We start from the raw sequence: 15,858 nt of genomic DNA on the forward strand, positions 1-15,858 counted from the left end.
GAACACAAGCCCAAAGTATCCCTGGGGCCCAAAGTGTGGCAAAAAAAATACACCTTGCCCATCTTTTCCACTTCCTTATTTTAGCACAGAACACCTCAAGTACCTGGTTGCCCAAGTAGGTAGCACATTTCCCAGTCTCCCTTGCAGCTGGTTCAGCCGTGTTATGACACTCTGGTCAAGGGGATGAGAGTGAAAGCAAAGTGTGGAATTCGTCTCTGTCCCCCTAAGGCTGGAACGTGAAAGGGGTCTGTAGGCCAGCCTTAACCATGTGGTCCAGCACACCCTAGTGTACTGGTTCTCCAGCCTTCTGCACACTGGAACCACCTGGAGAAACTGTATGAAACACTGGTGTCTGGCTCTCTCTCCTACAGACATTGATTTAATGGGTCCTAGGGGATACTGGAGCAGTAAGATAGAAGGAACAGGAGACTCTGAATAGCCTGACAGAGCTGAGCTGCTTACTCCCCTGAAACACTGTTAGGCAATCACATTGAAAAATTAAATAACCAGAGCTCCAAGAGGAGCTCCAAGAACACACACAAAAAAAGCCGTGTTGATTACATACGGCTTTCTTATTCACAAACAAACAGTGCTGTTTAAACTACTGTCGTTTGGCTTCAGTGAAAGCAGCTGAACAAATATGCTCATAAATAAACATAATAAACATGAAAATTCTGGTCTTCAGAAAAAATATATAAGTATAGGTTAAAAATAATACCATTCTTTTTCTTTTAAATTTCAAGAGAGCGAGAGCGTGCACACATGTGCAGGGGAGAGGGACAGAGGGAGAAAGAGACAGAGAGAGAAAAAGAGAGAGAATCTTAAGCAGGCTCCATGCTCAGTGCGAAGCCCGACGCAGGGCTCTATCTCATGACCCTGGGATCATGACCTGAGCCAAAATCAAGAGTTGGACGCTCTACTACTAAACCACCCAGGCAGCCCAACACTATTCTTTTTCTAACAAAAAAAATGAAAGTTTACCAATAGCAAAAGAGAGTGTAGTTTTAGCAGCCTAGGGAAATTACTGGTGAGCTTTCATTAAAGAAAAACTAAAAATAAATTTAAAATATTAAGATTATCCAGTTAAGACAAAGACAAAAATATATTAAAGTTTGCCAATTCATTAATAATTAGCATAAATCAATGAAACATTTGAAGCACAATGTGAGATGTCAGAAAAGATGCTAGGACAGAGTTAAGTAAATACTGATTTATCTTGTAGGGCCATTTTTTATAGGATACCAGTTAAACCGCTTTAATAAAGAAATGGACTCTTTCTATTTTCTTGTTCTGTTATCCTCAACATGTGACTTCCATTTCACGGTCCCAAATGGCTGCCTCATTACCTGCCATCACATCCTCATACCAGACAGGGGGAAGGAAGAGAGCACATATTCCTTCATTATAAAGGTACACCTTAGAATCTACCCATGCCACTTCTGCTCACATCCCACTGCCCAGAACCTATTCATATGCCCACACTTAACTGTAAGGGAGGCTGAGAAATGTAGTCCTAAATTAGACAAGCATGCCTTGAGGTAAAACTTTTATCACTATGGAAGAAAAGAATATTGGACATTGGGAGCAATTAGAAGTCTCTGCCAGGGGTCTCATTATTAAGAGGTACAAGAAAAATTGGGATAAAGTTGTGTTTAGAATATTCAAAAATTTTTTGCAGAATAAATATATGAATACAAAAATATTTCTATACAACATATACAAATATATTAAAGTTATACAACGTCCAACACATAGATATACAGCATAGAAAATGAAAATCCACTTTGTTTTCATAATTTCATCTCTGGGGAAATAATGAGTTATTAAATCAATCTTGGAATATGTGGGTATGAAGCTAACATTTGGGTGATATAATGTCTTTCCATAGCTCTTCCCCAAGTACTACTACTGACAGAAATAAAACTTTGGAATGGAAGATATTATTTCTGGAATCCTAAGATTACTTTCTTTGGGGCAATAGTCTCAAGTAAGAAAAAAACTAGAATCCAAAGGAGCGTGAAATCAAGGCCAAGCTGAGGCATTAGAAGGCATCAAAGGAAAACATCAATATTTCTTGTACAATCACTAAAAATGTGACACCATCTATAAAGCCTCTTCTACTGGCAAGAAGACAATTTACATAGATAATTAAAGTAACAAAAGTAGCAAAGCAAAATCAAACACAGACATCAACCTTTATGTGACTCTCCCAGAGAAACAAAGTTTTAAAATGAATAAAAATTTTACTCGTTCATATTCTATATTGCTGTATTTTTGCTATTAACCCAGAGAATATTTCTATATCAGTATTCTAAATTTAACCAGCTGCAGTCATTCCTTAAGTATTGTACCATTTAACCTTTTCAAGTGAAGGGCTTGCCTTTTAAAGGAAAATACTCATTTCACATTAATGACAGAACATAATGTCCTTGGCTTAGATATTCTTGAACAACACAGGTCCTTTTTTGTACACTGTGCTTAGCTATATGGCAAGCCTAGAACACCATAGGTTTATTCAAGGAATCAATGCCTGAAGTCATCTATACTAACTAGAAATGTTTAAAAATCATAATCTCAACGTACCGAACTTCTTAAAATTATAATCACTGACTTCTTGGATAAAATGCAATAATCATTCATGAGAATGGAAAAAAAATTAGAAAAAAAAGTTTTTATAAGATGTACCAGGATTTGAATGATTATACTTAATACCACTTGAAAAGTGACCCAACCATACTCTTAAGTAAAGAAACACTTACTAAGGGGTGTTTTTCCTGAATTTTTGATGGTTTGAGGCAAATATAATGTCATAAGTCAAAGAAATCTTGGTTTTAATATAGCTCATGAAATTTTAATAAGTTCAGAATAAAAATTCATTATGAAAAGTAAATATTATAAATAAGATTTTTAAAGAATACACGTAAACAAAAAAATATCTTTTTAGGTCAAACTAATTGTACTCAAAACTCAAACATAACAATTTTATTTGGCATTAAAACATAAACCAGGTACTGTATATAGTAAAAGAGCACTCAGAATATTATTAAAAGACAAGTACTAAGAAAAACTGAAATGATACCAAAATGTTGTCAGATAAATCGTTTCTTTTTAAAAAGTGTGCACAGTAATGGCTGTGGGCATTAAATGTGAGAATATATAAGTTCCACACAATTTGTATCATGGTTTAAAAAATGATTATGTCATTATTTCCAAGATTTGAACCTAGTCATAATAAATATAAGAAGTCACGAGACGCCACTTCTGTACTCTGACTTCTAAATTTATATGTTACACTTAAGAATGTACACTTAAAAGAATGATTATACAAAAATGATCAAACATCCAACCTCAGATACCTAAGTTCAATTCCTCTTACTATTCTCAAAAGGGTATGTTCCAAATCTTAACCACTGACTTTACAGTTCCTTACGCTCAGCAAAAACAAACAACAAAACAAAAACAGAACACAAAGAAAACAATAGTTCAATTTCATAGAGAAATATAGGCCACGAGGTAGAACTCCAAATTTCCTCACCTCTAAAATAATCCTGGGAACTACATCCTTTCCTTCCTCCCCCACCCCCCAACCCCCCCCCCCCCCCCCCACCCACAACCTGACTCTCAACTCCCCAAGGCCACACCTCCCCTGCATTCCTGAAGCCCCCTCTGGCTTCCTCAGGACCTTTCTTTATCTATTAAAGCATCCAGCATGTTTCAAGGCTAGAAGACAACGGGCTCAGGAGCAGGCTAGGTGGCCTCAGAAAGTGCCAGACTCAGTCTGTGGTGTAGGAGAGACAGGGAAAGAGAAATAAAGTAGAAGTTTGGGAGGAAAAAAAAGAGAGAAGAAATGCTTATAACTATCAGGACTTCACCTATAGAAGTTGCTTTGAACTTGAAGCCAGGCTGTCAGATGTCACTGAATGTGTTTTCCAAATAGAAACTAAGCATAAAGAGGCTGTGCAATTTGCCCCAGGTCACACAGTTTGTAAATTTCAGTGCCAGAACTTTAACCCAGGTCATCAGATTCCCTAAACCCATGCTCTGTATGTGCACTTCAGCCCACTGTCCCAGCGTGGCTGGTGAGTGTTCACAAGGAGGTACAAAGGCCACCCCAGCAGTTCTGCTAGCGCTAGACTAAAGAAGCAGAATTTCAAAAATATACGAGAGACAGCTGGCTTATTCTTTAGAGTCAGAGTCTGCAAAAATGTGTTGCTGTGGGTGTTTCACAGCAGTGAATTTTGCCAAGTTTCTTCCTTATCTCCCAGTGACATGGGGGTTCTTGCCATGGTTTGCAGGAAGATGCACCAGACTTCCACAACGATCTGTTGTAGCTGCTTCTGTTTCCTTTTCATTGTCTCCTCCCCTTGGCTATGCTCATCTTCCTCAAACATCCCTGGACAAAATCATCCCCTTATGTTACTAACCTATTTCTCCCCTTGCACTTTACCACCAACTCTGGGTAGTTTTTCCATCAGTCTTCACCAACTCAGCTTTCACTGATGTCTCAGATCCCTCAGTGAGGCTTCTGGTCATACACATTACTGGAGCTAATCCCAAATGACATTCTAATTGTCAAAGCCAGTGGCCTCTTCAGTCTGCACACTACCAACTTCTCAAATATGGGTCACTTGGGTGGCTCAGTCGGTTGAACGTCAAACTCAATTTCGGCTCAGGTCATGATCTCACAGTTTTGTGAGTTCCAGCCCTGCATCGGGCTCTGTGCTGACAGTGCGGAGCCTGCTTGGGATTCTCTCTCTCCCTCACTTTCGGCCCCTCTCCTGTTCATGCTCTCTCTGCCTCTCTCAAAATAAATAAATAAACTTAAAAAAAATTGTAAAGAGTTCTGACAACTTTATTTTTTTTTTACTTTTTTTAACCTTTTATTTATTTTTGAGACAGGGAGAGACAGAGCATGAATGGGGGAGGGTCAGAGATAGGGAGACACAGAATCTGAAACAGGCTCCAGGCTCTGAGTTGTCAGCACAGAGCCCGATGCGGGGCTCGAACTCACAGACTGCGAGATCATGACCTGAGCCAAAGTCGGCCACTTAACCGACTGAGCCACCCAGGCACCCCGAGTTCTGACACTTTAAAGAATGCTTTCTTCTGGGAACTAAATCCTTCCTTGGATTTCAAGAGATCCCTCTCTCCTGGTTGTTTCAACCTTTGATGTCTCAGTCCTAGACACCAGTGCACCGTACTTCTTCCTCTACCCTTTAAATGCTGGCTCTCCAACCCTTTACCCTTGGTTTGTATGTTTGCCCCCTCCTCAAGTTGTTCCCTTATGGCATCTCATCCACCTGATGGTTTCAACACATATGATTATTTAATTGCTAGATCTCCAATTTTTGCCCCAAATTCTTTCTTAACTTTCATATTCTTATCTTCAAAAATCAGCAGAATTTGCAGCTTGGCAGGTCCAAAATGAAATTCACTTTTCTCCCCCCCCCCAACACTGTTCTGTCCCTTGCATTCCATTTCTCAGTTAATGACACTACCCACCTTGTCTTCAAACTACAGACCAAAGCACCCACCCTGTCTCCTCCCTTCTACATAAACCTCCTCTTCTTATGAATGAGCACCAATACCAAGGGTTCTACCCAAGACCGTCTCAGAGTTGTTGGGTGTTTGTCTGTCTGTGGTTTGGTTTTTATTGTTTTGTTTATCTTCTTCTTCTACCTTCAATCAGACATTCCACATTTCTTACCTGGACCCATGCAATGGCAGAAACTCCTAATGGGTAACTAGATTCCAGTCTTTATTCCTCAATCCCACTGACAGAATTCTCTTGCTGAGAAACAAAGCTACTCTCCATAGATACTCTTCTTATATTAACGGCTTCATGATAAGGTAGAATTATGCAGACGAAACCATAAGACAAAAGAGTGGCTCTAGCCATATGATTAACTCCAAAAATCAGAATTAGGAATGAACTATGACATATTCACTACAAGAGTCAAGACATTAAGGGCAGCTTCCTGAGGCATCCTCATGTATACACATTCAAACTAATGGCTAGAAAACAAAGAAATCTGCCAAATCAGCCTAAGTAGTGCCCAGCCAGAGGGCTCAATTAAGACCTCTCTGAGGGCTTAGGATAAAAAAAGATCAGAGTCTTGAGACCCTCAGAGGAAGACCACTTTGGTACAACCAGAAATCTATTATTTTACAAGCTAGACTATGTTTATGTTTCATGTTGACTCTAGGATTACTGACCTGTGCTCTTCCCTAGTAAATAATAATGTTTTGAAGATTACAACCCGTCTCAGATTTAGAGAAGCAGGGAAAAGTCTTCTCTGTGTGCTTATGCTGAGGACCAGTGAGGGGGTAGGCATAGGGTGTAAGAGGAAGGAATCCCAAGGTGAAACTCAGAGACACGGATTCAGGAAATCTTGGCCCGGCAACTTTTTCCCACAGGATATGCCTTTCCAGTGCCAACTCTGGCTGTCACAATCTTGTTTATTGTTACTAAGAGAGAAGGTGTCCCATAATGCTTGACCTCCCACTATCTTTCGTTAAATTCAGAATTGTTAAAAACAGAATCCTTCTCCAACTGGACTGAACTTACTCCATCCCCTTATCAATACCCCAAAATACTCAAAAAGCATGCAGAACTTTTGAGTCTCCATCAGCGAAGAATTTTCCGCATCCCCCAGACGACATCGTGCCAGCACACCCAGAATGCCGTACCAGGGTCACACGGAACGTGATGCTCTCTCCACATGGGCAGTTGTCTTCCCAGGCAGCTGGCATTGTCCTCATCCTTCAGAAGCCATCTACCACCTCTTTCCCTAAACTTCCCCTGACCCCAGACTGAAGGAGTCCCTTGATGCCCGCCCCCACGCAACTTTGCTTCTCACCCTATCACTGCCCCTCCCACATGGCACTGTGATTACCTGTATACTGAGGTGTAGGATGGCAGCATATGAATTTGAGGGTCACACAATTCAGCCTGTAACATAAGCCTAAGCATAACGTGTTGAATCAATTTATCCTTGCCTGGAAAAGTTAGATCGTAACTGAAAGAAGTTGTTTTTGGACTTTGTGGTGTTTGCTTTTGTTTTATTTGCCTGTTTGTTTCCTTGAGCACCTGCTATTTACACAGCACTATGGTTAGGCCAAGAAAATTGTACCCAGGAAATAAATACACCATTCTTATTCTCTGGGGAGTTTACTCTCAGGTAAGTGGCTTTTCTAACTGCTTTAGCAAAGGCGCAAATCAGAAGAAGGTGCAGTTATGCTAGGAAAGGCCGAGTGGAGAGTCTGAAGCCATATAATTCATTCCCCCCTCACCCTCTGTGAAGGCCCCTGAAGCCAAACCACAGAACCCTGGAATTCTAGGGGGCACTATTCGAAAGAACTAAGAGACTTATATATTAAGCCAAATCAGATCATAAATATGCAATTTTTTACTGTCAACTGTAAAACACCATACTATGGTTGTTGTTACATAGAATACAAAGTGTCGTCACAGTCTTAAGTCAATGGGGGATTTACAAGAATATCATGGGAAGAAGGACTGCATGGACAGAAAGGAATCACGAGGGAAGGAAGTACAGAAGAGACTCAGAGAGAGAGAGAGAGAGAAAGTGTAAAGGAGAAAACCATGCAGGCAAAAATTATACACTAACGATGACCAGCGTGTGTAGCTCTGTGTAACAACTACAACATCAGAAGATCTATTGATAGAACCCGCCCCCTGTGAGCCAGGGACTGGGCAGAGCCCAAGGCTTACATCCTATCCTTCAAGCAACCTTGAGAAATGTTATTGTTTCCCCATTGAACAGATGAAGTAAATGGTGCTTGAGAAGTTTAGGAGCCTGCACAAAGTTAGCTAGTAAATTAGAGACAGGATTCAGATTCTGGGGTATCTGAAGTCAAAGCCTACCCAGGTAACAACGTTTCAAAATCAAAATCTGTTGTTTATGACGAGGCATGTAGCCCAAAGTCTTTGTCTTCATGTGCCTACAGTGTGGAACAGCATTGCACACTGATTTGCCAGGGACAATCCGGGTTTATATCTGTTTCCCAGTGTAATTAGTAAACACTCCCTTTCACTCTCAGAAGTGTCCCAGTTTAGGGACGCCTGGGTGGCTCAGCGAGTTAAGCATCAAATATCGGCTCAGGTCATGATCTTGCAGTTCATGGGTTCGGGCCCCTAGTCAGGCTTGCTGCTGTCAGTGCAGAAAGCCTGCTTCGAATCCTCTACCCCTCTCTCTCTGCCCCTCCCCTGCTTATGCTCTCTCTCAAAAATAAAAAATAAAACATTTAAAAAAAAAAAGAAGTATCCCAGTTTAGACAAAACGTGTATCACCATCCTGCCTCAATGCCATAGTGAAGTGTATCTACATGATTTTCCAGGTCCGTGTAAAGTAAAAGTATGAGGCCTTTTGCTCAAAAGGCAGGAAAAAAGTGCTATTAGAGGTACTGAAATATGAAGCTTTTTTTCTTTCTTGTATCTGCTCTACTCACACTCCATGGTCCCAGTGGACTTCACTCGTAAAACACAAGTTCAGAGATTAAACTAGCACAAATTTCAAGATGGTGCTAGCAGAGCATTGAACCAAGTTCCAGGTCGTCTGGAGCATGAAGCCAGTGCAAACTGCACAGGATACACACCCATGAAGTCGGCCCTGCTCTGCCCTTTTCCTGTCCACTCGAATGGGTCTAAGAAGCCATCCTGATCTTGGTATGCCCTAGGAGGACTGCAAACAGGAAACCAGTTGCAACCCACTATTGTCCAGGCTTGGAACGTTAAATACTGGGTATTAGGTCCATAAAATCACGTCTTTTGACAAAATGTGTTACTTCCAATAAAGCACAAAATTATATCTCCCAAGCAAAACAAGAACATGCATTCAAGCAAATTTGGGCACTCCCTGCATTTTATCTATGACCTAAAAATAACTAATCCAGATAATGCAACCTACCCAGGATATCAACTGAAAATTTAGAATACAATGAATTGACATAATGGTGCCTTACAAAGTCTTTAATACCACAATGCCTGATTTAAATACTGTTTCTGTTTTAAATGCAGGTACTACATGTTTAATTTAAAACTTTTTGTTACATAAATTCCTATGTGACTGAGTGAAATTTAAATAATTTCTACTATCTATACCAACCAAATAGAAGAAAAACAAAACTGAGAATTTGAAGGATGATGAACTGTCTTTCAGAATGGGGTGGGAGGGGCACCTGGGTGGCTCAGTCAGTAGAGCGTCCAACTCTCAATTTTGGCTCAGGTCAAGATCTCGTGGTTCGTGGGATCGAGCCCTGCATCAGGCTCTGTGCTGAGTGTGGAGCCTGCTTGGGATTCTCTCTCTGTGTCCCTCCCTTCACTGTCTTGTGCACTCGTGCTCTCTCTCTCTCTTTCTCTCCAAATAAATAAATAAACATTTTTAAAAAAAGAATGGGGTGGGAGGTTAGAGGATGGGTCATTGATTCATTCATTCATCCAGTCATTCAGCAAGTATTTACTGAGTACCTGCAATGTCACAAGCACTGCACAAAATTCTAGGGAAAAAGACAAGTAAAATATGGGCCTGTGCTCAAGAAGTTTACATTCTAGTAGAATGAGACAAAGGTAAACAAATACATGCATAAGCTTCCCTTTGGTGAGAGACAAGAAGTAACTACAGGGAAGAGTGGTACAAAGCAGTGAGTCCTCTAGCCTGGTGGGGAGGGAAGGGATACGATCATGGCAGTTTCCTGAAGGAAGGGAGCCCTGAAGGCCCTGCAGGAATGCAAAAGGATGTAAGGGCTACCAAGGAGCAAGAGAAACCTGAGAGCCCATGGAAGGAGTGAGCCACTCTAGGGGACAGCTATCTAGGGTGGAAGCGGGGAAAGTTGTTCTCTCCTTAAAAAGTTAAAAAGGAAAAGAGCTGGAAATGAGAAGAGAGAGGGATCAGAGGTACAAAAGTATAAAAGCATAAAACTTTCACAGAGTAAGAAACGTTTTCCCCTTCAGCTCATATGATCATTTAACCAAGAGGAAAAAATATCATTTTGTTTGATTATTTATGGACCTGTAAGTAAAAATATGTTCTTGGTAAAACTAACAATATGCTTTCTATCTCTTCATAATAAAGATAAGAGTACCCTTCATCCATGTTAATGGCTGAAACAATGACAGAAATCTAAAACAATGACTAATCTGACAAATATTTACATTTGATGTAGAAATGCACTATCAATTTTTTCAACAAACGTACAACACTGCACTTATTTAATACTACAGCTATTTTTTAATGACTTTTATTATTTTCTGCATTTCTTTTTTTTAAAGTTTATTTATTTTGAGAGAGAGAGGAGACAAGGAGCAGGGGAGGGGCAGAGAGAGAGGAGGACAGCAGGTCGGAAGCCAAAGGGTTCTATGCCGACAACAGACAGCCAGATGCATGGCTTGAACTTAAGAATAGTGAGATCATGACCTGAGCCAAAGTCAGATGCTTAACTGACTTGAGCCACTGAGGTGCCCCTGTGTATCTACATTTCTTATCAGTCCTTCAGGATGGACTCCCAGAAGAGGAATTGCCAGGCCAAAGGGTTTGAATATTTTTAAAATTCTTGGCACATTATCAGGTTAGGCTAAAATGAAAACTAAATTGACTACATTAACTGAAGGTGACCAAGTAAAATACATGGGTATTTAGCGTTGCTATAAGTAAAACTCAAAAAAGAAATACTCAAAAAGAAAACCTAAAAAGTGTATTAAAAGTAGATCTCAGGTTTTGATGGTTTTGTCCAAAAGGAAGTCAGGGTAAACTTTTGTTTAGGATGCTATTCAGGCCAATGAGTGTGTTTGCGTGTGTGTGAACAGGTATGTGCACAAACACTGCATGTTTGTGCACAAATAATGGACAAAGAAAAGTAAAAGTGGAAGAGTCCCTAATTTCCAAATGAAATAAGAAGAATGAAATTATTAAATGACTTGTAAATAGGTACATACAATTTATTCATACCTCCCACAACTTCTTACCCAACTCAATATAGCAGTAAGTTTTCAATTTTAATAATCAGGTGTTAAGATTAGAAGAAAACCTGATATGATAAATAAAGATCAATAATAAATTGGTTTTTTAATATAGGTTGGGTTAGCTGTCCGTTTCTATAAATTAGGACTCTGCACAGTACTTTTTTCATATGCCTCCAAAAAGGAGTGACTAATGCAATTTAAGAAGTGACTAAGATTTTTCAAAAGCCAAAGGACTTTGTCACCAATAAAGTTTCATGAAAAGCAAATCTGAAGCTATTAAAAGTCAACTCTCCACTTCACACTAGTCAGAATGGCTAGTGTCAAAAAACAAGAAATTAAAAGGGAGGGCAAAGGCTTGGGGAAAAGAGAACTCCCATGCACTGTTGGTGGGAATGCAAATTGGTGCAGCCACTATGGAAAACAGTATGGAAGTTCTTCAAAAGACTAAAAATAGAAGTACCATATGATCCAGTAAGCCCACTTCTGGGTATTTGCCCAGGAAAAACAAAAACACTAATTCAAAAAGACATATGCACACTTATGTTTGTTGCAGTGCTATTTACAATAGACAAGATAGGAAAGCAACTTGTGTCCATCTATAGATGAATGGATATAGAAGATGTGGTATACACAATGGAATATTACTCAGCCACCAAAAAAGAAAAAGAAAAAGAAAAAAGAAACCTGGCCATTTGTGACAACATGGATAGACCTAAAGAGTATTATGTTAAGTGAAATAAGTCAGACAGAAAGACAATGTGTAATTTCATTTACAGTGGAATCAAAAAGAACAAAACAAACAAGGAAACAAACAACAGCAAAAAGGGATAGAGTCATAAGTACAGAGAACAATCTAGTAATTGCCAGAGGGGAGGGAAGTCGGGGGGGACAGGTGAAACAGGTAAAGAGAATTAAGGGGTACACACTTCTAGTTATAAAATAAGTAAGTCATGGAAAAGTACAGCATAGAGAATATAGTCAATAATATTGTAATAACTTTGTTAAAAAAAAGTCATCTCCTTAAAAATATGCTTTTTTTTTTTTGACTTTGCTTCATGGAAGTGCATGGGAATCCAATTATTACCGATTACCCATATATTCTCAAATATCCAGCCTTTCCAAAGAATGTGGCCCCTGGGGGCTCAAGGACACTGATTTTAATTTGAGAAGTCAAACAGAAGTCAACCTGTGCATCTTACATCCCTTGAGATACTGTTCTCTCCCTGCTATAGCAAATAAGTAAATTCCTCTACCGTAATTATAAGCAGAAAGTTTACATCTTACTAAACCCTAAGCAGGAAGTTTGGCCTTTGAAACACTTCCCTTGGGACCAGGGCGGGTATGGAACAGGGAGGTAAAAGGAGCAGAAGGTTTGAAGATTTGAGTGAGACTGCAAAGACTAAAGTCTCTCGGGTCTTTAAATGATGCTCTCCCAGGCATCTGGGTGGAGAGAAGCCAATCCTCAAATGCTTTGTCTTTGCAACAGTGAACAGGAAAATTCAACTTTTGAGTGATGTCTCAAAAGTTTCTTTCACTCAATTTTGCCCCTTCTGGCTCTAAAATGAATGAAACGTTTCCAGAACAGGCTTCCAATGCCACAAGCTGAAACTTTGAAACAAAGTTCCTGCCAGTTCTATGAAATCTTGAAGCCATTTGACACAAGTTTTATGATAACAGCTCTCCTGGGCTCCGTGTGAACAGGGAACCCAGGAGCTGAGCAGGGAGCAAATTTAAACCCAGGGTGGGGGGATGGGGGTAGAAGACTGTAGGGGTAGAATGGGGTGAGCACCACATGTGGCTTTAATATCCAACAGCTGCTAGAGATCATAACCCCGCTCCTCTCTCTGTACCCCCCACCAGAATCCCATGTTTCAAAGATTATCATAACTAAAGGGACTTCGCTGCCATGTAATCTGAAGAACGAACTCAAGTTCCAAAAGAATCACGGATTCATTATTTTTTTAACTAAATGTACCTGAATCTAGCGGACTGACTTGAATTACCAAGCCAAAGCCTTAAAATAAAATCCCAGGGAAGGAAGAGAAGGGGGGGGGGGCGGAATTACACAATGCAGGCCGGGACGGGGGTAAAGAAGAAAGAGGAAAGATGGGGCAGCAGGGATTCCCTGCACAAGAGGTTCTCCCACTGGAGCTAACTTTTCAAACCCGCGGCTCTCCAAGGCCCTAGGAACTCAGCGCGTGTCCAGGCGTGAAACAATCGCCGCGGGGGTCCTCGCGCCCACGAGCGCGGCGTCGGCGCGCGGGCTCGTGGTTCCCGCGATGCCGGGACCCGTGCCCCGACCCCCGCAGACAATGCCGCGCCCGCTTCCCGCCGCCTCCCCGGGGTCCGCGCCCCGCGCCGCCCGCCGCCTCCCGCGGCGCCGCGCGGGGACACACTCACCGACACCAGGAACTCCAGCGTGCCCACATAGTCCCGCTCGGTCTTCTGCAGCTCGCTGAGCACGCACACGCGCAGGCGAAGCTGTTTCTCCAGGTCCTTGGCGCTCTCCGCGCGGCCGTCCCCGCGGCTCTCGTCGCTCATGGTGGGCGGCGGGACGCGAGGCTGCGGGGCTGCTGCGCTGCGCGCTGCCCCGCGCGCCGGCTGGTGTCCGGCCCCGCGCGGCCAGAAAGGAAAAGTTGCTGCGCCTCCGAGAAGTCCGAGGAGGTACGGGCGACTTTACATGCTGGGGAGAGTCTGGGGTGGTAGGAGAGGGGAGGGCGCCCGCTGGAACTCCGGCGCGGGAGGCGCGAGGCTTTGAGGAGACAACTCCCGGGAGAGGGGGCGCCGGCCCGGGACCTGCGCGCCCGGCCCCACGGCTCCGGCCTCACGCGGCCCGGGCTGGAGGGGAGGCGGCTCCGGCAGCCACAGCGGTGACTTGGACATTAATCAAATGCTTTGTATCCATGTGACTCCGACCCTTTACCCTTCGCCAAATCTCAGGAAAAAGGAAACAACCCTGGGGAAGTGTGTTGCGTGCCAGCTAACTAAATACACACACACACACACACACACACACACACACACACACAGTCAGCACTTGAGATGGAACTAATTGGAGATTCCCAAACCTAGGAGGACGTACTGCAAGACACAGCTCGAGGGTTGCTCCTATGACTCCCGCCTATTGTTTAGCTTTAATGTGTTTTGTACAAATCCTGAAAGCAAAGAAACAAGTCCCCACGGTTACATAACTGGATGGGAACAAAACAACCATGGTATTGACCCTCCCGTCTTTGAAAAGAAACACATTGATTTTTGGTTTTGTTTAGGCACAAAATAGGTTTGCTTTTAAAAGCCCCCAACTGAGAATAATTCACAGGGCAGATACCCTCCCGCCTGCACTTGGAAAGTCAATTAGCATAATAAATGAAGACACTATGGGAAAGTGACAGCCTGGCCCAAACCATAAACTCCAGATACAATAAGCTTCACCACTGCAGTGTGGTGCTTTGGAAGGAGATGCTTTGCATGTCTATAACTGTTTTTCAATATCAAGATAGTATGTAAATTGAATCACAGGCGAGAATATGTGTGCCTGTTTTGTTTCTAAGAGCTGCTATGATTTAAGACAGTGTCACTAAATGAACAAAGCTATTATTGTATAGTTATCAAAAGATACATAGATACAGTTATAGGTATATGGATACAGATACATTCTTAGGATTTGCAAAGGGAGAGAAACACAGAGCCTGTCCTGATTGTGATGGTTATGCTTGTTACCTTTTCTCACTTGGAAACAGAGTCAGGAGCTAATGAGCACGGAGTATTTACAATTCCATGCAAAACAATCCATGTATATTTTTGTCTTGATAATAACCACGTTAAATTTTCAGTGTCATTCTTTCCTACTCAGAACTTGAAACGGTCCACACTAATAACATTTAAAGAAATGGAAGAGCAAATCATTTGGATGCAAGAAAATAGCCTGTTAATCTTTTCCAATAGTTGAAAGCATTAGTCCAACTCTGAAAAATGAAGATGCTTTCCACATTACTTACATTAAAATAATTTCCAGTTTGCCAGATGACACCTTTTCAGCACATGGTTTCACTGCATGTCTCAAAGAGCAAAGAGGGACGGTCATTTTCACCTTTCATTAAGAGCACAGCTTTTGAATGATGTGTGAGGAGCTGATGGGCAAGATATGATTTTCCTTTGTTTTGTGGATGGCTAACTAGAGGTGGCTGTGAGCAAAGGACAAAGAAGTAAATGGCTTCACACCTTATGACAAAAGAACAAAGGACAAGGCACATTAAAGGGCAGACCTCACAACCCCTAGTAAACAATAAACAAAAGAAACAAGCGGAAGACAAAGGAAACGCACATCCAGTGATGAATGGGGAAATCAAACATGATTGAGGCTTTTTACATTGTGCTACAGGCAGCAAGGAATGAATGCATTTCCTCCTCCTTACGTCTGTACCCTTCTCTCATGTAAAAAGTAAACAAATAAATCAGGCTTTCCATCAGCTGTTGTCCTAGATAAAATAGCATTTCTTCCCAATGACCCCCTATTTCAGAACTGTTGATGCAATTATCCTATTAAAAAAAAAAAATAGGCTGTCTACAACCCATTAGAGCTTCAGTCTCACCTCTGAGAATGATAAAATGAGTTTGAATCACTAGTGGAGTTTTAAATACCCACAGCATTTGCCTCCATTCTATAAACACGTATTGAGTACCTCTGTGTGTATTGCAAGGCACTAGGGCCTGAGGATTCCAGAGACCTTGATCTCTAAGCAAATATTTCTCAAGGTAGTTCACAGACCATTACACTGAGGTCTTGTTAAACATTTCTGGGCCCCATCCTAAATTTATTAAATGAGAATCTCAGAGGTGTAAGCTCCAAATTCTCTTGACAAGGTCTTCAGATTATT

The 15,858-nt window shown here is 41.6% G+C and overlaps 1 protein-coding gene across 3 annotated transcripts in view; it reads right to left on the reverse strand.

The window, feature by feature from the left end:
* PREX2 (phosphatidylinositol-3,4,5-trisphosphate dependent Rac exchange factor 2) overlaps positions 1 to 14,980 on the reverse strand; it is a 292,500-nt gene extending 277,520 nt beyond the window's left edge. For 2 of the 3 annotated variants that reach the window (XM_049633307.1, XM_049633308.1), the window contains exon 1: positions 13,382 to 14,979. In XM_049633307.1, the coding sequence (XP_049489264.1) occupies positions 13,382 to 13,522 (141 nt within the window). In that variant the 5' untranslated portion in view covers positions 13,523 to 14,979. Of the gene's footprint in view, positions 1 to 13,381 lie in introns of all 3 variants that reach the window. The other variant, XM_049633306.1, reaches the window with a different exon arrangement.
* Positions 14,981 to 15,858: the final 878 nt, after the last annotated feature.

Source organism: Panthera uncia, chromosome F2 (assembly GCF_023721935.1).
Source record: "Panthera uncia isolate 11264 chromosome F2, Puncia_PCG_1.0, whole genome shotgun sequence".
NCBI classification, from domain to species: domain Eukaryota; kingdom Metazoa; phylum Chordata; class Mammalia; order Carnivora; family Felidae; genus Panthera; species Panthera uncia.